The following is a 21,853-nucleotide window of genomic DNA, read 5'->3' on the forward strand; positions in this document are numbered from 1 at the left end:
AAGAAAATGATCATTTTCAGGACAAGAGAGGACAATCATAATTAATTTATTGTTTAATTTTGTATCTTGGTGTGTGGACTTCAGGTAGCATTATGCTCACTGTTTGTGGATGGCTGATGAATGCAACTACAAAATTAATGCTTAGAATTGATGGGATGAAACGAAGTTTGTCCCTCCAAAGATTGAAGAAGCAAGAATATAAACTTTTACTTTGAAAAAAGTGTTAATAAATTCCTGGAGAAGAGATATTGTTTAACTTTTATGTTTTTTTAAATAAAATATTATGTTCATTGCTGATCAAATTTAAAATATTGATTATCAAAAGAGAAAATCTAAAATCCAGCCAACTAAACTTACTCATTCTATACATTTAAATGCTTATTGTGCTAATCTTTTTCTTTCCCAAAATATGTACCTATTATAGACACACAGGCACACAGTGAATATCAGTTCATGTTTGTAAACATAGATTTACTATAGCATTTTTTGTATACTACTATGAAGTTATATTATGTGACAGTAACATTATACTTCATTGTAAGCCTATAGCATAATGTATCCAAGTAATATAGCATAATGTATCCAAGTAATAATTTACAATGACCTATTATAGGTTATTATATTTTGTCGTCATAAACAATATTTCAATACATATTATACATAAGCATATGCTTGTCTAATAATTTTTATAATAAATTCCTTGAAGGGGAAAGGTATCATCAAAGGTATACTTCCTCAAATCCCATGGCTAAGAGCTTTCAGAGCTGGAATGCACACCTACCACTATTTGACTCCAGAGTAAGAGTATTGAATACTACAAAACATTGCTTTGTGATTTTTAACCTCTTTTAAGCTTAAACAATTTTATCTCTAAATATATCATTTTTGCAGTGTCCTATCCTGACTCCTCCATCTTAAAAACCTTGTCTCCAACCTGACCTCTCCTTTCAAATTTCTTCCAATTTATTTTTCTTTATTGCATTTCTCACCCAAAATTTGACTTATTATATACTTTATGTATGTGTTTTGGTTTGTCTGCCTTCACTAGATTGGAAGCTCAATAAAACCTGTGTGTTATTTTAGTCATGATGGTATCCCTCTTTCCAGTACCAGCCCTGTGCCTAAGGCAGATGACCTGGAGTCAAACTGCGTGACTTCCAGTTCCATAACCTACTAACTGTGTGATCCAGGAAAAAGTACAAAGTATCTTTATGCTTCATTTATTCATCTAACATTAAGGCTAATCGTTACACCAATGAGGATTGTAAATACTGCATGTGGTTAGACTATACTAGGCTTATGTTAAACACCTAATGGATTAAATACATATCCTATTTTATTTATTTAAAAAATAAATATCCAATAGAGTGAAAAAATAAAATATATAATGCATACCACATTTGTAAATGAGAAAAATGCCATATAAACTATATATACACTGAAGGAAATCAATATTTAGTTTCAAGATATTTTCATGGCCAACAAAGAAAAAGAAAGTTGACTTGAATTTGCATCTATATGAATGATGCTACCTAGAAAGAATAAATTGAGGCATCATTGACATATGAAAAGAGGTCTCTAATGAAATGACACATAGCTCTGTGTTTTCATATCTACTCAATTTCACCTTTAATCACTGATACAAATGAAGGCATTAAAATCATGTGTATAAAATCTGTGAATGTCACAAATCTTGGAAGGATGTATAATACATTTAGTGACAAAAGACATGGTTCAAAGTCATCTTAATAAGTAATAATAACGGGTTACAAAATGGTAAACTTTTACAATAAAAAATTTTATCCTCCAATTTGTAATAGAAAAAAAATCAATCACCCAAATGTAATAGATGGCTACAAACATTAATGTAAAAATTTAATTGTGAAATTTTGATAGCTAAAAGTTGATTTTACATGCCAGCACTGTAAATGGGCTATGAAACACTAATGCACATTGTATATTAATTAATACTATCAGGCATTAATAATATATAGGTAACTTATAACAGGTACCATTTTACAGGTGCATAGAAGAGACATTTGAACACTTTTGAGAATGTATAAAATTGGAGGATTTTAAATTTAACAACATATGATTTACCAAATATCTAAATGGTTGTTATGGAAACATCCATTAGTTTATTTACTGTAGTTTTAGAGAGCAGAAATAAGAAAAATAGGTGAAAAATATTTCAAGGCATGTTTTCGCCATAAGTAGAGGGCTTCTCTTAAGCCAAATTGACACTAAATAATTATGTGCCTGTATCAAAACATCTCATGCAACTCATAAATACATACACCTACTATGAACCCATAAGAGTTTTAAAAAACAACAAATAGAGCAGAGATTCTTATCAGTAGAAGAGTATAGTTTGTGTTAGAAATAAATTTGTACCTTCTCACCTCCAATTACTTTTCCTCTGCCACTATGAGCTAAGATATTTGTTATGCTTCAATTTCTTTTTTCACATTTGTCTTTGTAAAATAAAGAAAAATCAGGAGGAAAACGTGACATAGAAAAGAACAGACTATTCTATAAAACAAGACCCATCACTGAAATATGCCAGTTGGAGGATAAAAGACCATTGAAAAAGACTAGCTCTTAGAAGTTTCCTGGAAATAATTTGAATTAGATGACCTCCATTTTTACTACCAGCTTTTAAGTGTTTGCTTTAATAGACTTTTTAAGGGAGGTCCAGTATATTTTAATTGTAAATTAAAAACAAAATAAATATGTGTCCTATTTGCCCTTGGCACACCTCTTGGAAGACAATGAGGTGAATTACGTACTTTAAAGTTATTTATCTTCCAATTATTGCAAGAGAGACCTATAAAAACATTCTATCTCAATTTATAATTCTACATGGAGTGGTACCACTAGGACCAAAAGGTCACAATCTTATCAAATAGAGGATCAAATGCACTGTGTACTGAAGCTTCACTTAGTCCTGCTAAGTACCCATAAATTAGATCTAACCAGGTCACCTGGAACTGTTGTCACTCTCAACTTTTGTTCCCTATGCAACTGTTAGTAGTATGGCTAGAACTTAGAGGGCAATAAATTATAACCATAATGGATCACACCGGAGGCAAAAATTCCCTGTGGCTAATATATAACACACAATGTAATTTTGTATTGGCATAGATTCGATTCTGCTGTATAAGAAGGTCATAAATAAAAGTACAGTCCTACTAAGTCGATTAGTGGGAGTTTAGGGACTCCAAAATGCTTAAGAATGTGTTAGGGAAATTTTGCTTTATCTTTCATAACTGGTGGCAAAAATAAGTCGTGGTAATTTGATCTTTTCTGATTTTCTTTAATTGCTTTATTCATCAAACAAAGAAGAAAAAAAAAGCTATGTAGAAATTGTGTTCATGTAATTATTTAAAACTATTACCATTCATATATACTTAAACATGCAAGCTATTCTTTCAATTTAAAAATGAGTGCTTAACACAATACTCTGAATGCATACTTGCACATTTGTGTATTAGTGTACCTGTGTATAGGTTATGATATGTGTATCAGGAAAGATATATATCAACAGTTAAAAGATACTATCATTAAAAAGTGGATTTGAGAGTGTGAAGAAAAAAAAAGTCCCCACAAAAATGTAAAAATTTTGTAATTCTAAAAAAGAAAAAAATCTTAAATAGAAATTTTTGTTATGAATTTATCAATCACTTAGGATTCAACATGAAAATTAAAGTTTTTATAGGGGATTTGTTGATATTAGCAGTGTAGATTATAGCACAAATCTTCAATCCAATATATATTTTTTTCTAGAAACCAAATGATTTGGAAGTCTTAATGATTTGGGGGGCAGGGAATGAATTTTTGGAAAATCTGTAGGAACTGATTTTATTTTTCATAAAGTATAGGCAAAGTTTATCCAATCCTCACGAGTGAATTTTTTTTTGTTATGATATTTCTGTCTATGGACTTACTACCTTTATAACATAATCATTACTATTTCACAAGTAATGTGGAAGACAGTGAAAGGAAATAAGACATTGCATGTTTTAGAAATGATTTTTAAATAAAAAAGCAAACTTAAAGGAAATGGCTGCCCAGAGTTGTCAGTGTCCTTCACAAATTAAATTTTCACAACGAATAGTAGCATATTTACCAAAGATATTACCTAAAAAGACAATATCAATTTGAAAATACTATTACTCATATGTGACACGTAGTTACATCTATAGATTTTTCACAGTGAATTATTAAGGACATTCAGTCCATTTAATGGTAGATATTTGCTATATGAAAAATTTAATGTGGGTTAGGAATAATATGACATAGTCCTTGGACACTAAAAGCAACTTTTATAAAACTGATATGAGGTGATCATACAAAAAGTAAGTCAAAAACGCTATGAAATAATATGGATTTTAGAATAAGGAATTGCATACCAGTGTTATTAGGAAATAATTTATACAGAAACAGCATTTAAGATATGTCTTAGTAGTACATAAAATTCAACTGATAGCACTGGATAATAGTGATTTCAAAGTTTATGTTCAAAAGAACATCAGGGAAGGCATGATAAGAAAAAATTGGATTGTGGTCATGGGACAATAATTAGATTAGTTTTCTTAGATTGTAGCTCGTATGTTTCTAAATAAAAAAGAAATTATATAGACAGGGTGCATCTTGAATCTAGGGAAACTCAAGAGCCAGATAGAAAACAGTTTGCACTGAAAAGGCATCTGCGGACACAGTCTCTGTTTCAGTGCACTGAATGTAGAATAGGTTGAATCAAGATAGGTGGTAGAGAGCAATTAGTTTATATGAGTGACAACTAAGAGGTCTTATACTAAAGTTATGTTGATGGATGGAGATGAAAGATACAATGTCGAGATAAAACTACTAAACTTAGCAGTTAAATGGACACTGGCCTGGACAGAGGAGTCAGCTCTTTGTGCAGCTACCAAGTTAGAGTCTGAAAAAAAGAAGCTATTTGATGTTGTTATGAGCATAATTTCTCTTGTTTCAAATGCTTTTAAAATTTTGCCCAGGATTTTGAGATAAGTATTATAGGACTGTACCAGAGTCATACTTTTCTTTCTGTTATTACTTTAATTATTGATATTGTCATGACCATTATTATCACATGCCCAACAGTGATGAGAGCATATCGGCCATGTGAGACAATCATTTGGCATTTCAAAATTTTTATGTGATGCGCCTTTATTACTGAGACTCTTCATTTTCACCGCAAATATCACATTTTGGTTGTTTCTCTTTCATGACTTTTAATTTTGTAACTTCTCCTTTCATTTTTTTTTATTTTTGGGTGCTGAAAATTTATGTAACTTTAGTGAGCAAAAAATAAAATAAGAAATAGAAATAAAAGTACATGATGATCATAAGGGAAAATCTTATGAACCAAGTTTAAAATGATGAAACAGCTCATAGTCATACAATCTCATGTAAATGCTTTCTAATTAAATATAAATATTTCAGTGTTAGGTATTTTTGTGCTTTACATTCACCCTCAAAAATTTTCATGAAGATCATGTTTATCAGCTTATTTTTAACACAATGTTAAAAATGTCATATGTAACAAACCTGCACGTTATGCACATGTACCCTACAACTTAAAGTATAATAATAATAAATAAATTTAAAAAAATAAAATAAAATAAAAATGTTTTTGTTTACATTGTTTGCTTTTAATTCTATTGCAGCCATAATTATTCAAATGTCGCCATTAAGAGATATTTTATTGCCTCAATGAGCAAATGTAGAAAACATGATTGGGATCACTTTCTCTGGAAAATATATTTTTATCTAACTGCTGCTAAAAAGATAGTATAATCAGATATGGATCTACCACTTGGCCCTACCCCTTGCTCCCTGGCTATAGATTCAAGCCAATGAGTATTTAATTGCTATTTCTCTGAGAAATTTTAAAACAAAACAAAACACAGTGACTTTAAGCCATCTTTAATAACCACTGCATCAAAAGTTTATGAAAAACTGGCATGGCATGAACATAGAAAATACTTAAAGTCAAATGAAAAACAAGGCAATGGATAAAACTGTAAGTGTATAAAGGAATCTGCTCTACAGAGAGAAGAATAGAGAATATACACAGAAAAATGTAGAAACTAGAGACCATATGGTCCAAGACCAAGTAGTTTTTCTTTCTCCCTGGTAAACATAGAATTTCCATAAAAGCAAATTATTTTTTATATCTATGCTATTGGTATTCTTGAAATCAACTTGAAATCATTTGAAGGCATTTTTGTGTCTTCCTTATAAGCCAAATAACTTTGAATAAAATCAGAATATTCTTAGAAAAGCATCCTTTTTTTTTTTTTTTTTTTTTTCCTTTTTGTGGAGAACGGGGTCTCGCTATATTACCCAGGCAGGTCTCGAACTCCTGGGCTCAAGCTATCCTCCCGCCTCTGCCTCCCTGAGAGCTGGGATTACAGGCGTGAGCCACCGCGCCCAGCAGAAAAGCATCATTTCATAACAAAGATTCAGTGGAAAATTTTCTATAAAAATATTTTTAAGAGCAATTTACCACTAAGAAGGATTAAAGTTAATTATAGGCTAGTGATTATAATACAGAGCTTTGGCCATTGTTAGTAGGGTCAAACTCAAATTATTGGTTCTATTTTGTTATTCAGAGCATATATATAATATATATATATGGAATATATATTTGATATATATTTGATACTGAATATATATATTTCTATGTGTATACACACACACACACACACACACACACATATATATATATTTTTGTTTTTTTTTCTTTTTGAGACGGAGTGACATTCTGTCACCCAGGCTGGAGTGCAGTGGTGTGATCTTGGTTCACTGCAATCTCCACCTCCTGGGATCAAGTGATTCTTCTGCCTCAGTCTCTAGAGTAGCTGGGATTACAGGGTACCCACCACAATGCCTGGGTAATTTTTGGTTTTGTAGTAAAGATGGGTTTTCACCATGTTGGCCAGGCTGGTCTTGAACTCCTGACCTCAAGCGATCCACTGGCCTCGACCTCCCAAAGTGCTGGGATTACAGGCATGAGCCGTCACACCCAGCCCGTATTTTTTTATTTTGATTCATTATATTCATAAAACAACCCAAAAACTTTGGGCAACAACCAAAAGAATTACATTTCAGATAAATGCCCTATATTTTAAAAGAAACTACAAATATTTTGGTATTTCTCATAATAATATAATTATTTAACAATAATGTATATTTTATGTGTATTTAGCTTTTGGGAAAAACATTTTATCTTAAATAAAATTTAAAACAATGCAAATAAATGTATAGAGTTACATGTACTTATATCATAGTATTAATATGTATTTCATTAATACTGGAGAGCATATTTACAAATACAATCTATATAAAAAGTGTACACTCACATTTTTTTCAAATGAATACCATATCTTTGTAGAAAATATTGTTAACTAGGACCATAGAGAAGCATACAGAAGAAAAAATATCTTATTCTATGTCAATGTAAATAATGTGAAAACAATAAAGTAAAAACATAAAACACCTCTCCAAGTAGACTAAAATTATTTCAAATATTTACATTATATTATTATTTTATTTCAGACATTACAATTATTTAGCAATATTGATATCAAAGCATATAGGTATAATATATAGGGAGGACCATTTAGCAAAATGCATATAACTCCCTATCCCAGTAATAAGATGATGGTAAATGAATTTATCTCTATAAAACCACCAAACAATTGTACAAAGATGCATGTACAAAAATTTTCACTGCAGCATTTTTGTAATTATTAAAAACTGCAAACAAACTTGACATCCAAAATAAGAGATTCATTTTTAAAAAATCTCTGATTTATTCATCCAATAATCAAATATGCAGCTAATAAAAATAATTATATAAGTATACATTTGTTTGCATTATAATGAGTAGGCTAAAAGCATAATGAACAGTATAATCCAATTTAAATTAATAAGTATTATAAATATAAATACCAATACACATAAATGCTTGAAATAAAATGTGGCAGAATAAATATTAAATGTTATTTTCCCTAACTGATAAAATTACCTTCATATATATGCTTCTTATTTTCTGATATGTTTACCATAAGCATATATTATTTTACAATTAAATGAGACTGCAATTTCCAGTGGTGATTAGATTTGGACAAAAAGCCCGGATTTACCTCACTATTTGTCTAGCAGTAATGGTCTAGCCCGGATTTACCTCACTATTTGTCTAGCAGTATCTGTTCCACATAAAACAGATGGACACTGGGTTAAGGATATTCAGAATAAAAGTCCTTAGGCTTTGATGAATGAACCCCTGAAAGCACTGTGGCAGCAGGAAAACATAATTCACAAGAATTCAAAAAATTCATAGGTAATAAAGTACATAGTAAACTGTACTAAAATAAGAGGCAAATTGAGATTTATTAAAGACTCCAAATTTTAGACATGAAATAGTATAAAGTATCAAGCACTCCATAACCTATTGTAAAGTGGATCATAAACCCTGCGCAATGATGTGAAATGACTCAGGCTCACGAAGCTGAATATCTGACATTTGGATTTCATAAGCTGGGAATTTGTGGGTAAGCATGTTTAGAGTTACTCTCTGAGTTTTCCCAGGGTCCAGTACAATTACTGGTTATAATCCACTATCCTCTTCCCCTCTGCACTCAAGAAAGACTGAGATGCAAATAAATGAGTACAGAGTTACTTTAGACAGCTACTTAAACCTATTAAACTGTTTTTAAAAAACTTTTCCAGAAATGAAACCTCCAGCAACTTTGGTAATTTTGCAATTTTTTTTGAGGTAGTGTCTCGCTGTGCTGCCCAGGCTGGAGTGCATTGGTATGATCATGGTTCACTGTAGCCTCCACTCCCCTACCCCAAGATCAAGTGATCCTCCCAGCACAGTCTGCAGATTAGCGGGGCTACAGGCATGTGTCACAATGCCTGGCTAGTTTTTTAAATTTTTTGTCAAGACAGAGTCTTGCTCTGTTGCCCAGGCTGGAATCAAACTCCTGGGCTCAAGCAGTTCTCCCAGCTGGGCCTCCCAAAGTGCTGGGATTACAGGTATGAGCTACCACTGTACCAAGCCCAATATAGATATTCTTAATAAAAAAGTATTTACGCTATCTGACAACTACTTAACTGACATATTACCATGAAACTTTTGCTCATTTTTTTTTTTTTTTTTTTTTTTTTTTGCAGCTATATAAGACATTTCCACAGTTCTGCCCTTCAACCAAGGCTTACTGGTTGTAAGGCAGTCTCCCGTGAGTGCACCTACCAAACTATGTCTTCAAGCCAACAGCTGAGTGACACACCTATATGTTGCCGTCGTTGGAGAGAAATGAGTTATAGCCATGCTTGTCCTACTTTGCCAAGGGTTCCACCTCTTTTTTCTAAGCACTCTATTTTCTTCTTGTTCAGAAATTGACAAGCTTCCAGGATATTAAATCAGAAGTATAATGGTTCTCTAAGATACAGATGTTCCTTTCTCATACTTCTTTCAATGAGTTAAATAAACTGTTATTGATATACTCAGGAAATAAACTCAAATTATATAAATAATTCAGTATCATATAAACACACACATAGACATTTAAATTATAATAAACTTATATCACAGGGGCAAAGAAAAAAAAAATCACTAACATCTCTATCCAGAACTCTCCCGGTGCTGTTCAGGAAAAGCATTTGCTTAACAGGATCCATCAACACCCAGTAATCCATATTGTCCTTTAAAGAAAGTTCTATGGTGGGGTCTGGTCCTCCAGCAGTCCCTTTGATCAGCATGTTGTCCACCAGAATTGTACCTGCAAACCAAAGAAAGTTATTTGAAAACATATTCTACTCATATGAATTCTTTGGCAAAGATCATGCTCTTAAACTGTGGCTGACTCACAATCAGTTTTAAAGCAGGAAATACTCAACTGTATATCTAACATAAGACAGAAAATATTCTTTGCCAAAAGGCCAAAATATCTGCATTATATTATTTATCGATAATATTTTTGGTGGAAGGCAGAGATTCCGACCTGGTGAGTTCCATAATCCATTTTGTGTTTCCCTCTAACAACATAAATCTGTTTCCCCCCATCTGTCATTTCTCACAGGAGTTATCATTGAGTTTTATCCTGAAGAAAAGGAAATGCCTGTAATAGCAGAGTCTGATGCTTCAATTAATTCTATAAGACCTCTGATGTGAAAAAAAGATATGGTGAAACTAAGAAAGGAAGAGGAAAGTACAGATTTTTTAAAAGTAGCTGAGTCTCCCATGGTGAAAACTGCTTCTTTTTATCTTAGAGCAGATACATAAAACATAAATCTTGATATGAAAGACAAAACTAGTGTGCAGAAATGCAATAAAAGCCATTCTTCTTTAAGACATGTCTGGGTCACTCCACTAGAACAACATACTATGCCAGTGTAACATTTCAGTGCTTGATTTCTTATTTTTTTCAGCAAGCTGAATTGTAGACAGTTTTTGAATAAGACTTGAAAAGATTATGTCTCTAACCCTTTCTACTCTGTTAAAGATCCCATGAATTTTACATGTTGAATGCAAACAGCACTGATGCAACTTAAATACCATTTTTCCCTCATGCAGCAATGATCTCTTTGCCAAATAATAATATACCATGGCTTAGAGCAGTCATTTTTAACGGATCCATTTTATTAAACTTACAGATATAGAAGAGATATGGCTATGCAAATACAATGTAGCCTCCAAAAAACACTGGAATAAATGGCAAATATTGAGAGAACCCATTGCCTTAGGATAGCACTCAAGAATATATAGAGAATCCCTAAATATGAATCTAGCTTGAAAAATATAATGAAAAATGTATCTGTTGCATTTTCTTAAGGCATGAAATTGGCCTAAATGTTATACCATTGCATAATTACAAGAAAAGTGGAAGTCTCTTTAAAATATTTTCTCAGTAATATAATAAGAACTATAATTATCTATAATATTTCTTTATCATACTATTACTACAGGTCTTTATCTGTCTAAGAAATGTTGGAAAGAATCATTAATCTTCTGTAACAAGCCAAAAAATGTTTAAACACAGATGTTGTCTCACATACACATACTTTTGTAAATGGCAGGATTTGTTTTCCACTATTTCACATACAGGATTTAATTATATGAATATTGAGTGGAATGAGTATTTTTATTTTTGACTGAAATGGCAAATACATAACCTACACACAATACACTCCAAAGTATAGATCAGATATCTGCCCATAAATATGTTCAAGAATGTATATATATTCAAGGCCCCAGTACATACTAATTTACAAATACACAACTCACCACAAATAGATATTTGATTTATATTTCAATATATAATTGAGAAATTGAAAGGTAATTTATTTTCTGATCAAGAAAAAATTATGTACAATAGGCAAGTCAACTAACATTAACATTAATACCTTGACTCAATAGTGTTTAAGAGTAGCAACTGCAAATCTTCTGATATTATATATATATACTCCACGATACACTAAGGGAAGGAGACATTGAACTCTCTTTACAAAGCAAATAGGTTACAACCAGATAAAGTTTTAATAGTAACTAATATTAAAGTAGTGAAACAAAAACACTGTATCTGGATTTATATTTTATTTAATGATTCTAATTTTCATGGAAAACGTCTATACTTTTCTTGCTCTCAGCTCACTCCTGAGTTCAATGATTGAAACTCAACAATAAATCTTTCTACTGCTGGTGTGTTGAAAAAGAAAGAGTTTCATTTGTTTGCCTGCTTTCCCCTTTAGAATTGTCCATTTGTATTGCCAGAAAGAAAAAAAAAAAGTGTCTCAAATGTTCATATACCATCTTGCTTTAAGTCAAAAGTTTAGGGGAGAGAGAGAAGAGAGCAAAGCTTAGGCAGACATGATACAAGGAGCAATATACATATTTTTAAAAAATTAACCTAGGTGTTCACTCTGAATTGCCTGAACAACTGTGCCCATACCCCCCTCCTTGGAAGAATATGTGACACCCAAGCTAAAGTTAACATTGAGCCAGAAGCTCCTGGCCCTCCCTACCCCCTCCCAGCATTGGTGACTGTATCTTTCCACATATCCTAAGATTTCGAGATCTGAAAAGCTAGTGTTCTAGACAATACTGGCAAGCAGCTAAACACCAGAATACTCTGGCTATATTGGGATAATGTGCCCCCTTTCCTCCTTCGTTATTTTGCAAGCTTCCCTTTTTGCCAATAAACCTTTTGCTTAACATGTTTCATGTGATGTTTAGATGTATTCCCTTCCTTGGCTTCATTTTAAATATTACAGATAAGTTAAAAATACAAAGATGGGAGGTACAACACAACACTAAATAAGAAAGCTGGATGGTTCTATTAATATCAGCTAGAACGAGCATGTTTAGTAGTGGTAAAGAGACATATTTAATTATAATAAAGGGATCAACAGGTGTAAATCCTGAATAGGCCTGTCTTGCAGAATAGGTAATACCCAAGATGGGATTCACCTTATATGAAATTTTCCTTTCATCATAATAAAAATGGTGGCAGCCCAAAAATGGAATTAAATTTAGTTTGATACTCATATAATGGAATTTAAGAGAGCTGGCCCTGGAATGGATAGGCTTAGAATCCAATCCATAATCCACCACTTACTGACTATGTGAAAGTGGATAGATTTCTTAACCACATTTACCCTCGAATTTTCTCTTCTATAAAATCAGTACTATAATAGAAAAGGCATTTCTACTATAATACTATATGTATCTTCCTGAAAAAGACTTGTTCTCTTGTATTTAGAACACCAATGAAAATCAAAACAATCACAATCATGTTAAAAATATTAAGTTTAATATTTATTGATATTTTCAACACATTTCTTGGCCAGTCAGTCTTTTACAGCCTTAAATATTGGGATTTGTGCTTCTTCCTCCAAGAAGTAGGTATTGAGGGCCATTTACCTCTAAGGACTTTTTTATAAAAATGGAAAACTTCATCTTTCATTTAGCCTCTTTATTAGCCTATTAATTCAGATCATTTTGCAGCTTCTTTTTATGTACTTCCTGATTCTCCAGAGAGATTAACATATTATAAATTACAGGAGTTCATGTAACTGCTAATATAGACTCTACTTGTACAGAATAAATATTCTTCAATAGATTTTCCATTTTTTCTTAAGATCTTCTTACATAGCTAGTCCTTTCTTTTTAATTGTGAAAAAAAGCTTATCCAGACTATATCAAAGCATAAATAACAAATGTATGAATAAACTTAAGTAACTAGAAAATAACTTATAAATTAATAAACTTTCCTCATTATACCAACTTTATTCTTCTATTTACCAGTGTGTATAATGTAATTTACATCAAAGAAGAGCCTACTGGTTTGCTCTGATGATTAAATTAGATAATATATATGAAGTGCTGACTACAGTTCCTGGCACAAGTAAGAATTTCTAAAATGAAAACTGTGGTTATTGTTGTTGATGTTAATAATGCCATTTTGGAAGGAAATCATTTTTGGCTAAAAATAACTTATTTCATGTCACAGAAGCCTTACAAACCAAGTCTATTCTTCATTTCAAAAAGCTAGGGTTATGTTTGGTCAACACATTAGTGTAGTAAGCAGTCTGAAAGAATTTAGATGAATTCCAAAGACTTAAATCCACAGTAATCAATATTAGAAGTCAAGAGGTAAGAGGGAATGCCTCTTTGAGACACAACTGTAAAGAAGTTCCCATGCCTCTAACAGACAATTCTTTTTTTTTTTTTTTTTTTTTTTTTTTTTTTGAGGCGGAGTCTCACTCTGTCGCCCAGGCTGGAGTGCAGTGGCGCGATCTCGGCTCACTGCAAGCTCTGCCTCCCGGGTTCACGCCATTCTCCTGCCTCAGCCTTCCGAGTAGTTGGGACTACAGGCGCCCGCCACAGGCGCCCGGCTAATTTTTTGTATTTTTAGTAGAGACGGGGTTTCACCGTGTTAGCCAGGATGGTCTCGATCTCCTGACCTCGTGATCGGCCCGCCTCGGCCTCCCAAAGTGCAGGGATTACAGGCGTGAGCCACCGCGCCCAGCCATGGACAGTTCTTTCTACGCTATATTTCAACTGATAGGCAAACCATCGAGGCCTGCTATCACCAGACTGACCACCACTCTTCCCACTTTCTTATCTCAGTCTTGTATTTTCTCATAGAAACTAATTAGTTTCAAAGGCAGGAAAAAGCCTTATTCAATAAATTCATACTAGTAGTGATCTTTATATAGAAAACTTTTTGCTCATCCTCAGTACAGTGCTTGGTTTTATTAGGAAATATACACACGTAACACACACACACGTACATGTACAGTTGGCTCTCCATATCCATGAGATTCTAATCCATTGATGCAATCAATCAGGGATCAAATATATTTAGGAAGGTAGTAGATAGTTGTATCTTTACTAAACATTTACAGACTTTTTCTCATTATTTCTAAACAATACAGTATAACGACTACTTTCATAGCATTTACATTGTATTTGATATTATAAGTAATCTAGAGATGATTTAAAGCCTAGTCATAAAGGTTGCTTAATGATAAGAATAAATCCCAAGAAACGTGTCTTTAGGCAATTTTGTCATGGTACAAACATCATAGAGTATATTTACATAAACCTAGATGTATATCCTACTACACACCTACTCTATATGGTGTAGCATATTGCTCCTAGGCTACAAACCTGTACACCATGTTACTGTACTGAATATTGCAGGCAATTGTAACAGAATGGTATTTGTGTATCTAAACATATTTAAACATAGAAAACATACAATAAAATATAGTATTATAATCTCATGGGACCTGAGCCATATATGGGGCTTGTCATTGACCAAAATGTAGATGTAGTTATGCTACACATGACTGTACATGGAATAATATGAATAGGTTATATGAAAATACCACACCATTTTATATAACAGACTTGAGTGTCCCTGGATTTGGGTATCCATAGGAGGAAAGGGAAATACTGGAACCAATTCCCCATGGATACCAAAAAACAACTCTATATGTATATTATAGAAACTATAGATAGATAGATGGATAGATAGATAGATAGCAAGCCTGAATAGATTTATTATTTTTATATATATAAATCTATATATATATATATATAAAATCTCTCTATATATATATATAGAGAGAGAGACAGAGAAAGAGATGGAGAGTCATATAAATCATATTTTGATGTTCAATGTTTTCCTAGAACAGTTATTTGCTTCTTTAAATAGACAGTTATAATACAAATGAATTACTCTCTAAAATAGCTGGGGAGGTGGCTGTGGCAGGTTGGTGTGGAGTCTGCTGCCTTTCTAATTAACCTAACTCAATGAAGCTGAGAGAGTAAGTTCTGTAGGGAGAGAGAGTAATTGAATGCTTTAGTTCATTCCAAACATTAAAATAAGGAAAAAAAATCACTCTGTGCATAGAACCTACTAATTGGTGCTCTAAAATAATTATTCAAAGTTGTAGAAACAATATAGATTGCTACGATTTTCCCCACAATCTTTCCCCAGTTTGAGCCAACTAGAAGAATGTTTAGTTATATCATACAACCAGAAGCATATATTGCTTTCTCTTGCATGTGAATCCTTGCAAACAAAACAAACAACCAAAAAATTAAAGCTTCCCAAAGTACATTATTAATTAAAAAATTAAAAGATAAAAAGTGAAAATTTAGCTATTATGTAGTTTCCCAGTGAGGTTAAGCAATGACCATAGCCATTATTCTGTCAGTATTGAGTAAAATCTATATTCCAAGATTATCAGGCTAAAATATGACTTTTTCATTCTCAAATCCTCTTTTTTAATCAAAATTTCCCAGCACCTTCCTGAAAGTAGTGTCTCTCTTCTTTGACTTTTCACACTTTTTCTACCTTTACAATTATATAAACTACATTTCAACTATGTCTATGTACATATTGTATCTAGATAACCACTTGGAAAACTCTAACATGGCAAGACATATATAACGTGTGTGTCCAGCAACTTTATCATGACAGTACAAATTTTTGTTGGGCTGGGGTTGAATGCTAGGAATATATTAATTACATCAATTCTTGCTAAAAGTGAGAAATAATGTCAAGTCACCAACAATTAAATAAAAACTTACAAGTATTAAAAACATGTTGCTCTGCAAAACTATGTTGGTCTTTAAAATTTAAATTTTATTTACTTCAAAAGAAAAAAAAAACATTGCAAAGTGGAAGACTTTACTAAAGTGTACTTCACTTGTATTTCTCAGGTAACATTATATTTTATTTACTTATTATATTCCTTCATATAATAGATGACGTATTAGGGTAGGCATAGAAATCCAAGCATAAAACTTCAGAATTGGAGTTTTGTTCTTCTATCTTTAGCTTTTTCTTTAGAAACTGAAAGAAATACCTTAATATTTAGGTACTTACTAATATCAATTATTATGTTGTGAATAAAGTATTAAGTAAATTCACATACATTGTACATTTTGATGTAGAATTTGTTTATTTTGTTCATATGTCACTTATACAACTAAAAATTGAATCACAAAATTTTAGAACTAGGAGGAAACTTAGCATCCCTTTTTATGTATATATAGAAGGAACATAAAGTCAATCCTCTGTTATCTCCACATTTTCCAATCCCAAGAGTTAAAATCACCTGAACAAGACAACCTAGTTAATAAAAGCAGATTCAGAACAAAAGCCTGGTTCTACTAACTGACAGTTTAGTTCTCCTTTCCCTAGTTTCCTATATTTTGCTTTTCTCTTGGAAATATACATTTTTAAATATAAAAACATAAAAATCTTTTTAGTTTTCTTTTCAGTTTTTGGGAAACTTATTCAAAAATTCTGAATACACATAAATTCACTATTTTGAATTTCATGCCCTATAATATTCTTCACAAAAGTTCAAAAGATTACAATGGAAATGACTCTAAAAGATGGGAGAAGAGTATAATACAATTACCAATGATGTGACCCTAGAATCAGTTTCCCTAGGTCACAGATATAGAGATAGATATAGATATAGTCTGTGACATTAGAGCTTGCCTCCCATAAAATAGGATAACGGGCATTAAGGATGGTTCAAAAAAACTTGTGACTTGCCTCTACCCCAAAGAAAATTCTGTGTTTCTATTTCCCATGTATGTGACTATGTGGTTACATGAAATTCTATGTTGTATATATGTGTCTATGTGTCTGTATAACATGAGAACACATCTGTGTTGTGTTCTGAGTCCATAAGGAATATATAACAATCTGATTGAGCTTGGAAGCAAATGCTTCCCTAATCAAGTTTCAGATCAAACCGGTAGCCCTGACAATTCCTTGATTATACTCCTGTGAAACCTTAAGCAGAATACCTGGCTATGCTGTGTCTGGACTCCTGACTCAAAGAAACTCTTAAAAAATAAATGTATGTTGTTTTAAATTACCTCATTTTAATGATACTGTTATACAATAACAGGTAATTGATACAGGGTTGAATGCCAAAAGACCTATGTTCAGAATCTTGGCTGCACACTACTTACTAACTGTGAGTTTAAATAAGTTCCCAAGATTTTTACAATCAGCAATATAGAGTTCTATGAGGAAAAAATAAAAATTAATGTAAGTGGAGGCACGCAATTACCCAATGAATAATATTTTTCACCCTACAGATACTAGGAATTTATATAGATTTAAGCATACAAAGGAGTTATATATTATTTTTCATTAAATTGGGAACATTATCAACAAAATTTTTTAAAATGTAAAATCTACTTTACAACTGAAATAAAAGAAACACAGAACATACATGAAACCCAGCAAAAAAAAAAAAAAAGACTATGCATATGTAAAACATAAAACAAAAAGATCACAACAGTTTATTCACAGTTACTTCTGATAATTTTTCATGAAATAAAAGGTCATTTCTTGCTGGCAAAAGCAAAAATGAACAAGATAAAAAGCAATAAAAGAAGTCATATTACTAAGGTCAAAAATGCTTATTAGTGCTTATTAGCATTTGCTGACTATTAACTAGACTAAGAGATAAAATATAAAGACTTTCAGGGAATTACCATATTTAATTCTCAGACTGGTGTAAATGGGAAAGGTTCATACCCTCAGAATATTGCAAGATTTTAATATTTTCAGACCATCAAATTGCTGCAATTAAAATTAAAAGTACAAGCAGACCATGCCGTGTGTGTGTGTATGTGTATGTGTATGTGTGTGTTTCAACATAATGATTAAAGTGGGTAAAAACAATGTTCGTACCCCACTCTCCTCCAGCGGAAAAAAAAAAAAAAGTTTGTAGAATCTAATCAGGCAGTTCTGTTCATTAGAAAAATATATCTCAGGAGTTGAAATCAAAGAAACAAATATTGTTGATTTTTTTTTTTTTTTTTTTTTTTTTGGACAGAGTCTTCTCTGTTGCCCAGGCTGGAGTGCAGTGGTGCAATCTTGGCTTACTGCAACCTCTGCTTCCTGGGTTTAAGCGATTCTTGTGACTCGGTCTCCCTAGTAGCTGGGGTTACAGGTGCCTGCCATTACAACTAGTTAATTTTTTTGTTTGTTTTTTTAATTTTTAGTGGAGATGTGGTTTTGCCATGTTGGCCAGGCTGGTCTTGAACTCCTGAGCTCAAGTGATCCATCCGCCTCGGCCTCCAGAAGTGCTGGGATTACAGGCGTGAGCTACCACACTCAGCCAAAAATATGGTTTTAAAATGTATGTGAAAGATTGATTTGAAAAGATAAAAGCCAAAAAAGCCCTACTTGATGAAAAAGCTCAACCTCTTAACTCGTGTCTCCATTAGAATCAATTATAAACCTCAAATTTTGGCCTTTTCTTCAATTCCCTAACAAAGAAATTAAATCCCTACCAAGCTGAAGATCCCATTTTTTTTTTTAACTAAAACTTCATTTGAACTTATGAAATTCCTTTTTTTTCAGTGAAAATGCAACTCTAGAAAGTTGTTGTTGTTAGATACATGATTTAAAATATAACAATTTTGACTAAGCTTTTAAACACAATTTCAAAGTTTTAAATAATTCAATTCAGTAAATTTGTAAGTATGATTGATTAGATTGAAAAAAATTGATTAAATGCCTTAAGAAAAAAATCCTCTTGAGTATGCTTGCCTACCCTTTTAGATATTTGAAGAGTTTGTGTTAAATTTATCAACATCACAGTAGTTTAATTATTAAAGATTGCATATATAGTATTTTGGATAGGGGAAGTAAGTTTATTAAGCTTAAGAGTTAATAGAACTTTAATCACAGAACAAATTAAAGTGTTTTCTCTTAGATTTTCAGTCTTCCTATGTTTATAACAGGAATGAAAATACTTATGTTATATTTATGGTCAAATATGATTTTGATTTTATCTGTGTCATTTATACATATTTAATATTAGTTAAAACCCAAGTAATATTCCATGCAAAGACAACCCACATATTCAAATAATAAACAAAAGTACCTCATTGACTGTAGGACAACAAACAGAATTATATAAGACAAAGAAGATGTTTAAGAAATCAGTGTGGAATTAACTGGTAGGAGTGAATCAATGAACATATTTCAACAACTCCATTTATTTTATTTTTTGTTTCTGGTTGATCCAAATCCAAGTGTATATTCTAGGCAGAGAGAAAGGTCATATCATAATCCTCCCCCATTTTTCCTCTGATTTCAGCTATTTAATACTTTTTATTCCATAGATACATTTGTATAATAGAAAATGTGGTTTTTCAGTACCTCTAGGAGAATTCTGAGTTGTCATAACCCTACAGTTAAATCTGTTTTCTCACCTATAAAATCATTCAGATTAACAATTCTGTAAACAATAAGGCAAAATTCTTTAATAAGTTATTGAAAATAATAAAACAGAAGGATGTTATGACTATACTAAATGTGAATTAGAACTATGTTACAGAAAAAGGCTTTTTTTCTATAGGTAATTTGCTTCTGGAAACAATTAATTGGAGGACATATTTAATAACCATACATGCTCAAGCACAGTTTGCTTTTTTCATGCAAAATTGGGCAAGTATTAAGACTAAATTCTGTCATTTTTTTTCTACGGCAGTGCCTAGCTTAACTTAAGCTTAAGTTTGATAATTAAAGCACCACAAATGTAATTAACTAAAGAGTACTCAAATGTTCGAAGTTTTTTGATAGGCTTATCATTTGAGAGGTTAATCCAGCCAAACAAATTAAATTTTATGTACTCTCTAATGGCAAATGTAGTAAACTTTCTAAGTCATATTCCTTTTCCATAGCACAGGTACTTGCCCTTTTAAAAAAATCAAATAAATAAACTAAACTAAATTAAGTAAGATTCTTTCAGATATTTTCTAAAGGTCATTTTATTCATTTGGTCTGTAAGGTGCTGAAAATCATTTTACACATTGAAGAAGCTATTTTAAAGCCTGACAAAGTGCTTTGCTTTCAAAAATATTTTCTAATAATAATTGCAAAAATATTTCACTTCCTTGGTTAAATTAATTCTTATGTGTTTTATTCTTTTTGATGCCATTGTAAACTGAACTATTCTCTTAATGTCTTATTTAGCTTATTACTTGTTAGGTATACAAGTACAACTGATTTTTGTGCATCGGTTTTGTATCCTACTACTTTGCTGAATTTAGTTATTAGCTGTGTGTGTGTGTGTGTGTGTGTGTGTGTGTGTGTGTAGAATCTTTAGGGCAGGGATGTACAATATTTTGGCTTCCCTAGGCCATAGTGAAAGAAGAATTGTTTTGGGCCACACAGATAATACACTAACACTAGCGATAGCTGATAAGCTACAAACAAACAAACAAACAAACAAAATCCCAAAAAATAATCTCATAATGTTTTAAGAAAGTTTATAAATTTGTGTTGGGCCGCATTCAAAGTTGTCCTAGGCTGCATGTGGCTTGCGGGTAGTAGGTTGGACAAACTTGCTTTAGGGTTTTCTACATACAGTGTATTTAAGAAAGAGGAAGATTTTTAAACTTCATATAATAATAATCAGATACTTTCATATGTTTTATTATTTTTACATTATATTTTTCAAATATTAATCAGAGAGCCACCTGAAAGTGATTATCTACTTTCTCAACATAACTTTTTCCCACTATAAACAGGCATTGTTATGCAGCATATATAAAGAACTTCTGAAATCCAACAAGAAAACAAATGATCTGGTTGAAAAATGTGTAAAGAACTTGAATCGATATTTTTCCAAAGAAGATAAACAAATAAACACACAAAAAGATGGTGAACATCACTAATCATTGGGAAAATGAAAATGAAAACTACAAAAATAAACCACCTCACATTCATTAGGATGGCTACGAGACATAAAACCTAAAAGACAGCAAGTGTTGGTGAGGACGTGGAGAAATTGAAACACTAGTGCACTGTTAGTTGGAAGGTAATGTGGTGCAGCCCAAAATTTCAGTTACACAAAAGAAGCAAGTTCAAGAGATTAATTTTACGTCCTAGTAACTATAGTTAATAACAATATGTTGTACACTTGAAAATTGCTAAGAGAATACATTTTAAGTGTTGTCTGTACAATAAAATAAGTGAGGTAATACATATGTTAGCTGGCTTGGTTTAACCATTCTACAATACATACACATATCAAAACATCATGTTTTACAAAAGAAATATATACAATTTGTATTAAAAAATTGAAAGTTTAAACTAAAATTACATGGAAACTGTGGAAAACATTATGTTTCCTCAAAAATTAAAAACAGTATTACCATGTGATTCAGACATTTTACTTCTGAGTATATACTCAAAAGACTTGAAAGCAGTCTATGGAAGAGGTACTTATATATGCATGTTCCTGGCAGCATCATTCA

General features: G+C 31.9%; 1 protein-coding gene across 11 annotated transcripts in view; it reads right to left on the reverse strand.

Annotated features, from left to right (window-relative positions):
- LOC105496640 (protocadherin related 15) overlaps positions 1–21,853 on the reverse strand; it is a 1,825,405-nt gene that overhangs the window by 556,999 nt on the left and 1,246,553 nt on the right. For all 11 annotated transcript variants that reach the window (XM_071069550.1, XM_071069551.1, XM_024797557.2 and 8 more), the window contains one exon: positions 9,655–9,815. In XM_071069550.1, the coding sequence (XP_070925651.1) occupies positions 9,655–9,815 (161 nt within the window). The remainder of the gene's footprint in view (positions 1–9,654; positions 9,816–21,853) is intronic.

The sequence above is a fragment of the Macaca nemestrina genome, chromosome 9 (genome assembly GCF_043159975.1).
Source record: "Macaca nemestrina isolate mMacNem1 chromosome 9, mMacNem.hap1, whole genome shotgun sequence".
Lineage (NCBI taxonomy): Eukaryota > Metazoa > Chordata > Mammalia > Primates > Cercopithecidae > Macaca > Macaca nemestrina.